Raw genomic sequence first — 12,527 nt, 5'->3', positions numbered from 1 at the left:
AAATTAACAACAGTTGGACGTAAAAGCCAGACATTAATGTGTTCTTAAGTTGTACTTTTAAATTAAATTAAATATAAAAATATAACCCATGCTTTGGGAATATTTCAAATGTCTTACATGGCCATTTTAATTTGTAAAGGAAGATGATCCTTAATTCCCAAAATTTCTTGTACCTTCTAGAATTTTTTTCCTGAAAGTCCATTTCCCACAAGCTCTGTGGTCAAACCTCTTGCTATATATCCAAACAGGTATTCATGAATACTGGATCCCATTTGTAAGCATTTTTTTTAAATATAGCTGAGTTTTTTTTATCTTATCTGTTATGAATAAGTATTTTGAATAGTACTGTCCATTGCCCAAGTGTAATATACTGAGTCTAATGTACTTAGAATGAGCTGCATCTTTTAATTAAGAGTGTTCTTTTGATCATCACGAAAACTTTCATGTGTACTTTTGGCAGTGTACAAATACATCTTTTTGAAAGTGTGTCTTGCTTGAACGTTCTTACATGTACCAAGTTTTTAAAATTGTAAAATACACACTGTTACTCTAAAGAGTTTTTTTTTTTTAATACATTTTTATAGTAACTGAACTGCTTAGTCAGAGGTGAACAAATTCAAGTCTTGTTTTTTGCTTGCTCTTCTGCACTGTTTTGTATTCTGCCATCCTTCAAGCAATCTGTGGCTTACAATAACTTTCATTAATGTAATAGTCACTTGGGTCATGCAAAAATTGATCTTTAATACCTCAGGAGTTCCTGTGGATTAAGCTACACAATTTTTTATACTTTTTCTACATTGACCCTGGCTCTGAAGAAGTGTTGGCGATGTTTGTTGCAGATGACTCCCTTCTACTTTTCTCTCTAAGCCACAAAGAGTGGCTATAGATCAATCTGGCTTTTTATTACCAAGTGACACGTAGTTAAGAGCAGATTGCCGGTAGAGTATGACATTTTGTGAAGAGGGCCCTGCAAAATAACAGTGTTCTACCTAAGCAAAATAAATATAAGTATAGAAGTGTCTTGCTCAGGATTTAAACTGACTACCATTTTCTGATCTATTTGTTTATTGAACATTATAAACTGATAAATTGAAATGAATTTTCAGAAAAAGAAATACTTTCATAAATATTTTCCATTAATACTTGGAAGTTTTAAAAACATTATCAATTCTCCCTTTTAGCCAGTTCATTTTTGTTTGTTTTAATTTTATTTGAGGAAAAGATGAATGAGTGATTATTAGATTGCTTTAAATTTACTTATATTTTCCTCCAAGATCTTAATAAAAATGTGAATTTTTGTTTATTTGGTTCTTCTATTTGGATTTTCTTGACTTTCCCACATTTTTTTGTGTCCAGGCTTCCAAGGTTCTATTTTTTTCCCCCATCTTCATCCCAGATACTCAAATGAAATAGGCTATGAATTAATGAAGTTATATAATACATTTTGATAATATTTACCAGTATTAGAATACCTCATTTATATTTCTTTCAAAAATCCAGGTGTCAAAGATCACCAGGTAAAATGTCAAAAAAAAAGTTAACAGGAGCAACAGCCTTTTCCCATTTAAAGCATGGAATAAGACACTGGGTAGTTAATACAAATTTTGTTCCTGGCTTTAGTTTCAGTAATTGAAAAAAATCAGCAGTTCTGCTCTGGAGGCCTTGTGTGAATAATTACAGCATTTAAGGAAATCAACTGCAGTAATAAAGCATTTTGAAATCCACTGAAAAGATACTATCAAATACATACATATATACTGCCTTTGAAAGATTTCACTGAAACATTAGTCTTATGTAGTTCCTTACTTTTTAATATGAATGCCCTTACACACAGTTTATACCAGATTGATTACTATCCTAAGATGATATATATTTACAAATATTGCAAAAGTAAATTTTTCCAAATACTGATGCTGTATGACTACCATAGTTATAGTACATATACATCTTTTAAAAAGTAACCTGCAAAGTTTTATAGAATATTTATGTCTAAACGGTTTTTATGCTGTTATACTCAATAGTACTGAATTTCTTAGGTTACACTAAATTATAATTTTTGCGTTAATGTAAAACACTTGAAAATTCTCATTTATTCCATAGATAAAAATTGCTTTAATGTGCTTCTGTTTGAGAGCCTTGAACAGTGGTGCTTTAGTATACCTTTGATAAGGCTAAAATAATGTTGCATAGCATTGTGGAATCATAGAGTGTTTTAACCAGAGGTGATTTTTCTGCCTTACATGCAGTTCTTAAGGATATAATAAATAATAAAGATTGAATGTGCAGATATTTCTTAGTCAGTTGTATAAAATGTTTATGCCTAGGTCCCTGAAGAACCTGAATTTAATTGATTTTTTTTTTGTTTGTAATACTGTTCTTAAAGCTGAAAGAAACTTCAGGTGTCCTTATGATTTCAACTACATTTAGACATCTTAACTGAGAAAAGTTTAATGAATATTTGCTTTTAATATGCCAGACTATTTAGCTCTGTATTAGTTGTTTTCATGAGTATAATGAACAGTTAAATAGAATAAGTAGAATATGGGAGAGTCTAAGCATATTTAACAAAAATAAATGGATAGTTGAGTTTCTCATACTTAAGTCTTTTCCTCCTTCAGAAGTTTCAGAGATCTTAGATCATAGGCAAACAGATTGGCCTGGTGGGGATGGGGAGTGGAGGGGTGGGGGAGGGTAGTGCAGTGAGGGCTTTGTACAATCCTGGATTGTACAAAGGCTGCGATACTGTTCAGAGGCACTTGGGCACTGTTTTGCTTTCTCCCCTCAGGACAAGAATATAACCTTATAATACTATATTTAGTTCAAGAACCAGTAGATTCTGTTCATAAACATTACTTTAACTCTCAGTACATCAATTGTTGTAGTTTTTCCACCCAAATAGTGCAGTGCTGGTGTGAAGAGATAGTGAGGTAAAAAGTGTAGATCTGGCAAGTTCCTACCTTGGACACATAGTGTCATTAGCAGCTAGAAACCTTTGAATTTGGGACGCTGCGGCCCAAGGAGAGCTACGCTGAAATACTTTTGCTTCTGTTGTGTGTAGCCACCTCACCTTCAATAAAATTCTGTAAATGTGGCTAATTAAAAAGGAAGTTCATCTAACCAACATTAAAGAGAACATTTAGTAGTCTTTACATATTGTAGCCTATCAAGATATCATTTTGTAATCGAAAAACTAATAAAGCTAGTTTGTTAGAAAGCGAAGTATCACTAATAATTACTTTCCTTTGGTAGGAAGAAAAAACACCCACCGTGAGGGGCCTTCTAAGGAATGAGGCAGAATTTGTTGAAATAAAAGAATATGAAATTTGTGGCAACCTAAATGAGAACATATATTTTTAAATTGCATGATTTAATGTGAAGCAGTGATATAACACAACAGTGTACAGTGCTGTACAAATTTTTTAAATTTTATATATTGTACACATGAAGACACAATTTTAATATTTTTGCTATTAAAATTTATACCATTCCATTTTTAATCAAAAATTCTAATTAAAATGTTTTAATATGTAATATTAATATTTTTATATTTGTTATTTATATAATTATTAATATTTTAATATTCAAAACTTATGAATCTCAAAATTTCCAACATTTGTCAAGAGATGTGTCTCCAGGAAAACGTAGTGCTGATTTTGACATAAAAAGAATTTTTTTTAATTATTTTTTTTAATTTTTTATTTTTTATAAACATATATTTTATCCCCAGGGGTACGGGTCTGTGAATCACCAGGTTTACACACTTCACAGCACTCACCAAAGCACATACCCTCCCCAATGTCCAGTGTCACCAAAGCACATACCCTCCCCAATGTCTTGTTTCATTGATTCTTCTCCTACCCACTTAAGCCCCCATGTTGCATCACCACTTCCAACATGGATGGAACTAGAGCGTATCATGCTTAGCGAAATAAGTCAAGTAGAGAAAGACAACTATCATATGATCTCCCTGATATGAGGAAGTGGTGACATAAAAAGAATATTAAAGAAGTTGGGAAAATAGAAAAATAAGAGTAATTAAGGTAAGGAAAACAGTGAGCTTACTTAAACCAATAAGAAAAGCCACAGGAGTGTCTAGAAAGGGCTCTGTTCAAATACCAGTTCAGTAAATGAGTTGTATTTCAAAGAGAAGCTTTTTGAAGAGATGTATTCTGTTTTTGTGACATTAATTGTAAAAACAACTGAATTGACAAAGTGTCTGTTTCAGCCACACTTTGGGGGAAAAGGGGGTATGTGGGGACATTATGATGGGCTAGGGATATAGTGTATTCCTTTTGTTGCTCTTACTTAGAGAAGTTGTTCTAAAAAAAATACCACTTGTTCCCTGTGGTAAGTCCTAAAAGTTCCGGAATTTATTATAAAATGAAATACTCAGGACATCATTTGCAGGTTTCAGATTCCTTGTTCAGGCATCTGTAGACATCATACTGACCCTCAATTCTACTTTTTTCATTTATACTACCATGTGTAATATAGGTATGCACATATCAATGAACCGTGAAAAAATACAGAATGAGTTTCTAAATCAGTTTTTAATTGCAAAAAAAAAGTTCAGACTCCAGCTAAATTTACTGAGAACACAACCCAGTAATTTTCATTTGCAATAATAGGAGTTTTACTTTTTTTTTACATTCACATTTCCAAATTATGACTAAAACTTAATATTGGAGCAACAAGTATTTGTTGATTACAGTACTTTTTGCTTTGTCTAAACTTTGCCAGATGGTCTCTGCCATGGTTATGCTAATTAAAATGCATTGCCTAATATGCTTGCTTTGACTCATTTTGTAGCTTGAAGATTTCTCATTTTATGGCATTCGTTAACTGTGTCCACCTCTTATTTACCCTACTTCCTTAAAGATTTTTATTCCCCTTCCTTCTACCCTACTTAGATTTGAGTTTGTTTTTGTTGTTATTGCAGTAGTGATGTAATGATTTTTAGAGACATGTGCTGGGTGGTTCCCCAGATTCACAAATGTTGCTAATCTGAAATGAGAATTCCAGACACTTTTTTATAAGCCTGTCTCATCTCAGCTAATTTTAGAATGATTGTGTTGAATGAAGTGTGCCTAAAATTGCTTATTAGTCATGGTGGTAGGGATCTTTTTGTCCTCAGGAAACAGGGAGAGTTAAAAACTTTCACAAGAGTATCTTAGTGTGCCTGATTCAACAGATGTGCTATTATTTGTGTTATTTTAATTTGTATCCAAAAGTTGGAACTTGTGGGGGACCTGGGTGCCTCAGTCGGTTAAGCGTCTGCTTCAGCTCAGGTCATGGCCCCAGGGTCCAGGGATCAAGCCCCACATCCGGCTCCCTGCTCAGCGGAGAGCCTGCTTCTCCCTCTCCCTCTGCTGCTCCCCCTGCCTGTGTTCTCTCTCTCTCTCTCTCTCTCTCTCAAATAAATAAATAAATAAATAAATAAATTAAATCCTTTTTTAAAAAAAGTTGGAACTTAGAATGAAATGAAATTTGAAGTAAATTTGAGCTAAAATTATGCAGAGAATTCTAAAACATAGTTTAAAATGAAAAAAAAACAATGATGTCTTATAAATTGAAGTGTAGCTATAAACTTGAGCTTTTATATTTGCTACATATTTTACTGTATTAAACATTCTGTGTAAGGTCCTTTTAGTTTACATACAAAATAATAATGGGGTCACATGGATTAAGATGCTAAATTATATTGCTCTTTGGTTTAAAATAAGATACTGAGGATTATAGAAATATAAAATTTTAAGAATGAATTCTCTCTGCTAATCGGACCAAAACTGTTAGAGTGTACATTCTCAAAGCTGCCTACTAGTTTAGAAATTATGTAGCTTTCAGAGTCAAAAGAATTTTGAGTATTGTATCAGCTGTTTCTCACAATATTTTTGTGTTTCCTTTTAGACAGCTGATCTCTCATCTTAAATGATACCGTATAAACAGCTCTATGCCCAAATGAAAGTACTGAGTGAAACTATTGCTTAATTCATTCTATTTTGCTTATATTTTTAGAATTTTTTCATAAACTGAATTTTAGATTAAACCATTATTAGCATGGAAGTTCCTAAAGCAGCCCATTTCAATAAGCTGTATATTTGAGAATGGAATGAGCATCATTCTTCTTCAGTAGGAAATTAAGAGTTGTTCACCAGTAGTAAATTACTAGATTCTGACAAAGACTAATGGGGTTAAGTGTGACTCAGTATAATAAACTTAAGCCTAAGCATCCTTTTAGGCTCTGAGTGAACAAGGTACTGTTGTTGGGTAAAGCCAGTCATGTCATACTACCTGCTGGCTAGCTGTCTTGCTGTAGAAATTGTAACGTAAGGCCCTTGAAATAGATGCCATCATCAGCCCCAGCCCACAAACATTCATCTATTTAAATACATGACAGAAGATGGTGCAAGAGAGTTCAGCAGCTATTCATGTAGGGTAGGAGTAGGACCTACTTTGTTGGAGGCTGGCAACTTTTGAGTTAAAACTCTGCAGCTGTTTCTCTTCCTTTCCTTACAACATTCTCTCTTTTTTTTTTTTTTTTTAAACAATAAACTGACTTAACTATTTTTCCCACAAACATTTTGTATAGATCCAAGGAGCAACAAATTCCAGCTTCCTACTGTAGCAGTAACATCCTTGTTGTCTGTTTGAATAGATCTGAGTATTCTACTTTTTTTTTTTTTTAATCTTTTAAAAGGCAACGGACAGCCAAGACGTAGATCCATCCAAGACTTGACTGTTACTGGAACAGAACCTGGTCAGGTAAGACTTAACATTTGAATTCTCTGTCTTTGAAGAATTTTGCAGAATTAGTTTGCAGAATTGATTTCATGAGTTAATCTAAAATTGTGGTAGAGAAGTTCATTGGCACCTGAATTTAAATACTTTGGGAAAAAAAAGTGTAGGTGCCATTGTTAGCTTAACTTGAAGGATAGTTTATCATAGTAGGTTGATTAATTCAGTAGTATTCCATGTGCATTATATATATATATGTTTTTATATATGATTTAATAAAGAAATACCAACTTCCTAGTTTAACATTTTGTTGTTATCCTTAGGCTCTAAAGTGAGTCATTAGTGTGGTTTTCCTTTTTACCAACGAGATAAAGAAAAAAATTTTTACTATTTTACTAATTACTAATATTTACTAATAAATATTTTCCCAAGAAAATGTCACTCCTGTGGCATCACTAACATACCTAGATGACTCCAACATCTTTTAATTTGTCATATTTACTGGATTTATATTTTTGTGAAATATGCTTAAGACAGTATTTACTAAGCAGATGGATAAATTCTGGAAAGGCTTCTATCACAGTTGGTAAGGTTTTCTTCATCTTTTATTTCTGGATGTTCTTCAAAAGTCTTATTACCTCTTTATCACTTTCTTTATAAATGATCCAGACAGTGTTATAATTTTAGCCATTACTGACAAGAGTTTTAACCAACAAGTATATAAAAGTAGCAGCTCAGCCAGTATTTTTTTCTGTTACTCAGCTCAATACACTAGACACATATAATTCATGTGATATTTTTTAAATGAATGAGAACAAATTGTGAATTATTGATTTATTTTCAGTTTTATCACAATAAGTGGTTTTTTTGTTTGTTTAAGATTTTATTTATTTGACAGAAATCACAAGTAGGCCCAGAGGCAGGCAGAGAGAGGAGGAAGCAGGCTCCCCACTGAACAGAGAGCCCAACGTGGGGTTCGATCCCAGGACCCTGGGATCATGACCCGAGCTGAAGGCAGAGGCTTTAACCCACTGAGCCACCCAGGCGCCCCTACATTAAGTGTTACGTGCACAACATACATCTGAAGCAATAAAAATCTCACATTATGGTCCATATTCATGTAAAATTATAGGATTATTTATTATAAACAAAGATTTAATTTATGATAAAATGTGCTAGTACTTTTCATTCTAGAAAGGTGTTTTATTATTTCATTTTTATAAATTTAAAAAAAAATTTTTTTTTTTTTAACTTATTTGAGAGAGAGAGCGCACAAGCAGGGGGAGTGGCAGAGGAAGAGGCAGAAGCAGGGAGCCTGACAGAGGGCTCCATTCGAGGACCCCAGAATCATGACCTGAGTCGAAGGCAGATGCTTAACTAACTGAGCCACACAGGCACCTCCCCTTTTTTTAACAATATTTTTAAATTGTAGAGAAACTTCTTAGTTGTTAATAAAAATTTGAGAGCCCTTTATAGGTATCAAATTAACTAACAAAAAGCACTTAAATATTTAATGATAAATATCGTTGATCTTCATTTATATCTGGATATATTTTTTATTTCTCATAATGCCTATACACACACTCAAACACACACATATACACACATATGTACATTGTACATATATATTTATTATATATGATATGAAGTAACCCTAAATCTGAAAGTATCATAAATGAATACAGTCATTTTATTTCATTTATTTTTCAGTATATCTGCTTTTTCAGTATATCTGCTTTTGTGAAACCCCAGAACTTTTGAATGACATTTCCCACTTTATCCCCCTCAAATACTTCAAGTGTTGGTGAGGGCAGTTAGTAACAGTTTGGCATCTGGTATTTGCTTTGATTCCTTAGAGGCTTGATGAGCTCAGCCTTCTTAACCCTGTTTTCTATTGCCATTGACATTCCAGTTATGAGAAATGCTAGCCAAGTGTTCTCCGTTTGACTGAGAATGTGAGGCGTGCTCTGAGGCAGTTCAGAAGCGTGTGTGAGTGCAAGTGCTCTTCTCTTTACTCTGTAGTGAAGGCATTGCTGTTATTTGGGACTCACCTCACCATACCAGCCTTTGTTACTTCATCACAAATTCTGTATGACTTGAGACTATGATTCTTAGCCTTTTCATTTGCAATACCTTCCGCAGGAAAACACTGGAATGAGGCAGTCTGTAGTTGTGTGACAGTCATTACCATGAATTGTCATGGACTACTGCAAAAGATTCAGAGTGAGGGGGATTTTAGGGTAGCAGTGCAACCTGTTCTAAAACCGATGATAGGGGGTCCTGGGTGGCTCAGTGGGTTAGGTCTCTGCTTTCAGCTCAGATCATGATCTCAGGGTCCTGGGATCGAGCCCCGCATCAGGCTCTCTGCTTAGCAGGGAGCCTGCCTCCCCCCTCTCTCTGCCTGCCCCTCTGCCTAATTGTGATATCTATCTGTCAAATAAATAAATAAAATCTTTTTAAAAAATAAATAAATAAAACCGGTGATAGATGGCCATTGTGTGGCCAGTTTTTAAAACTGATCCACTCTTTCAGAGTTACTTAAGTGTATCATAAACTTAAAATGCCAGTTTGGGATGAGGATGGTAAATAGCAATTCTAATACACTGTGAAAACATTTTCCTCTGAAAATGTTAGGATAAACAACCATTAAATGTTTTTAATTACTCATGAAAATGATATTCATTATTTGAAAAAAAAATATGCACAATATGGATTTTCAGAATTGAAGGTATAGTTCTTTTTAAATTCTGGCTAGGGGCGCCTGGGTGGCTCAGTGGGTTAAGCCACTGCCTTCGGCTCAGGTCATGATCCCAGGGTCCTGGGATCGAGTCCCGCATCGGGCTCTCTGCTCAGCGGGGAGCCTGTTTCCTCCTCTCTCTCTCTGACTGCCTCTCTGCCTACTTGTGATCTCTCTCTGTCAAATAAATAAATAAATTCTAAAAAAAAAAAAAAAATGTTTTAAATTCTGGCTAAACGGTGATAAAACAGATGAACAGATGCATAGGGGATTTTGTTTCTTGGTTGGTTTTCGCCATGGAAATTGGTAAAGAACATGAAGAAAAGAATTTGCCTACCTGCTACAGTCATCAGAGGAAGAGAGAACTTACTAATTATGTTTAGTACTATATCTCATAGATGAAAGTAAATTGATTGGAGTTTATACTTTGGCTCTTGATTCAAGACTGACCTTAAAAATCATTTAGACTTTATATATGTAAATTAAAATTAGGTTGTTTTTATACGGCCATTGCTCCTGAGCAGAATAGTGAATGAAGCAAACCTCTGAATTAACAGTAGTTGTGATTTGTCTAAAATACTGTGTCCTTAAACATAAAACTCACTTTAAATTCATTCAGGTTTTTATTAAGGCAGAAAGCTTATTAAGCACATTTAGTGGATCTGGCCTCTTACTTTGAAAACATACTGAGAAAGAAAAAAGTACCCCCAGGTTGTCCAAGAACTGACCTGACACTGAGGCCTCAAGGGCTGTTAGAAGCTGGGCATAAACAATGTCTCAGAACACCAATAGACAAGATTATACTGAGACTATGATAAGGTGAGACAAAACAACAACACTTTTTAGTGTCTCAGCATAGACAAAAACAAGGTCACTGTGCCATACACAAAATACCAGACATTGCTGTCTCCCAGCTGATGCGAGTGACTGTGCTTCTTTACCAGCTGCAACTTTATCCTCATTCTAGTCTAACTTCCCTGGAGAATTGCCTCTGCTTTCTGGCAGTAGCTGATCTAGAGTTCACCCCTCCTTCCTTAGAACTGCTCCAAAATCACTCATCGAAAGCCCCAAATCTTTAAGTTCTGCAGTCCTTTCAGAGATACCCCACATTATCCCACTGTGGGTATGTCCCTGGTGGTCTCTGCCTACAGAGTATTGACAGTGCCCAGCCCCCTAATGTATTTGAGCACAGCAGACTTACACCCAGATCACTTAGAGAAATGCAGTAATATTTTTGTGCACCAACTTTGTGCGGGTCAGGCCTTTATTTTTTAGGTTTTTTTTTTTAAATATTTATTTGACAGAGGAAGAAAGATCACAAGTGGGGAGAGCAGCAGGCAGGAACGGGGGGTGGGAGGGGGGAACTAGACTCCCCACTGAGCAGAGAGCCTGATGCAGGGCTAGATCCCAGAACCCTGAGATCATGACCTGGGCTGAAGGCAGAGGCTTAACCCACTGAGCCACCCAGGCGCCCCTTTCTAATTTTTTTAAAAGATTTTTATTTATTCATTAGAGAGTGTGGGGGGGAACATGAACGGGAGAAGGGGCAGAATTAGGAGAAGCAGACTCCCCACTGAGCAGGGGGCCCAACAAGGGGCCTCATCCCAGGACCCTGGGATCTTAATCTGAGCTGAGGGCAGACATTTAACCAACTGAGCTACCCAGGCATCCCAATATTGTATGTTATTTAAATCATAACCCTGTAAATTTGGTACTTTTATTTTCCTCATTTTGCAGATGAATAAACTGAGGGTTAGAGAAACTTTCCAAAATGTCTTCCCTTGTACTGCCAGTAATTGCTATAGCCAACTTATGAATCCAGATCTGATTCCAAAACAGACACACTCTTGTCATTCTGTTTTGCATGTAAAACTGAATGTATTGCATGCTAAAGTACTCCTAGATTTCTTTGATTTCAAGATGATAGTGTACATCATCATTAATTATTTAAATAGTTTTTAATGATGAGGAGTTTTAGCTGTATCATATTACTGAGCAAGGCTAATTTACCTTGATAATAAATTTCCTGAGATGGCTGCACAGATTTACTTTTTATATATCTGGGTGAGCCTTTCTTAAATTTCACCAAAATTATATATTTTTGTGTATGTCTGCATAATCCTTCTGGAGTATATATATATATATATATAGATCTGTTTTCAGGATGTCTCTTGGGGGGGATAGCAGTCAGTGAAAATCACAACCTCAAGATAGATGATGCAATGATGATTGTTTAAAGAGTTAGGCCTACTATATATTTTCTTTAATTTTTTATTTTTTATAAACATATATTTTTATCCCCAGGCCTACTATATTTTTAATGGACTTAGAATCTACTTTCCTTAGTCAGATGTGTGACTCTAGGTAGGTTCTTTAATTTCCCTGAGCTTCAGCAATCATATATACCAGTGGGGATCATAACACCCACTCCTTGGGGTTCTTATAATGTGTAAAAGTACCAGACACACTGTAGATGCTTAATAACGTACACCTGCCTCCCCATAGTGTATGTACCAAGGTTATTATTATTTCCTTGCTCTCATTATAATACATTACTATCCAGAAAACAAAAATAGCACTGGGAAAGAGATAGTCCCATTGGCATTCAGTTTTTTCTGTATTATAGGAGAAGTTTGTGTTAGGGATCATAGAAAGTATTAGCATTAAAGGCCTTTTATCACATATCAGTTATTTATTTAAGGAATATCATTTATTATACTACTACTTCTATCTGTCTTCAGTCTGCACCTCCTTCAGTATAGATAATTTTCTGTTGAAGCTCTAAGTCAGAGGTTTACATAATAGTTTTAAATAATTCCTGGTTCATAGTATACCTTTCTTTTGGAGAATTTAAAGACCATATAAGAATAATAAAATTCTAAAATTTCCTTATAATGAACTATAGTGAAGCTAGAATTAGATTGATCATATACCTTCAGATTAGAAAGAATGTTTTCAGTATTACCTGTTGTGTATAGATTTAATTGAGTTATCTGTGACTGTCATAATGGAGGAAGTCCCCATGTAAATGCACATCACTAATTTGATACCCGTT

The 12,527-nt window shown here is 34.7% G+C and overlaps 1 protein-coding gene across 2 annotated transcripts in view; it reads left to right on the top strand.

Annotated features, from left to right (window-relative positions):
• MAP3K7 (mitogen-activated protein kinase kinase kinase 7) overlaps window positions 1-12,527 on the top strand; it is a 75,463-nt gene that overhangs the window by 45,196 nt on the left and 17,740 nt on the right. For both annotated transcript variants that reach the window (XM_059401073.1, XM_059401072.1), the window contains one exon: window positions 6,698-6,762. In XM_059401073.1, the coding sequence (XP_059257056.1) occupies window positions 6,698-6,762 (65 nt within the window). The remainder of the gene's footprint in view (window positions 1-6,697; window positions 6,763-12,527) is intronic.

Source organism: Mustela nigripes, chromosome 5 (genome assembly GCF_022355385.1).
Source record: "Mustela nigripes isolate SB6536 chromosome 5, MUSNIG.SB6536, whole genome shotgun sequence".
Taxonomy (NCBI): Eukaryota; Metazoa; Chordata; class Mammalia; order Carnivora; family Mustelidae; genus Mustela; species Mustela nigripes.
This window is presented reverse-complemented; position numbering and strand designations above follow the sequence as displayed.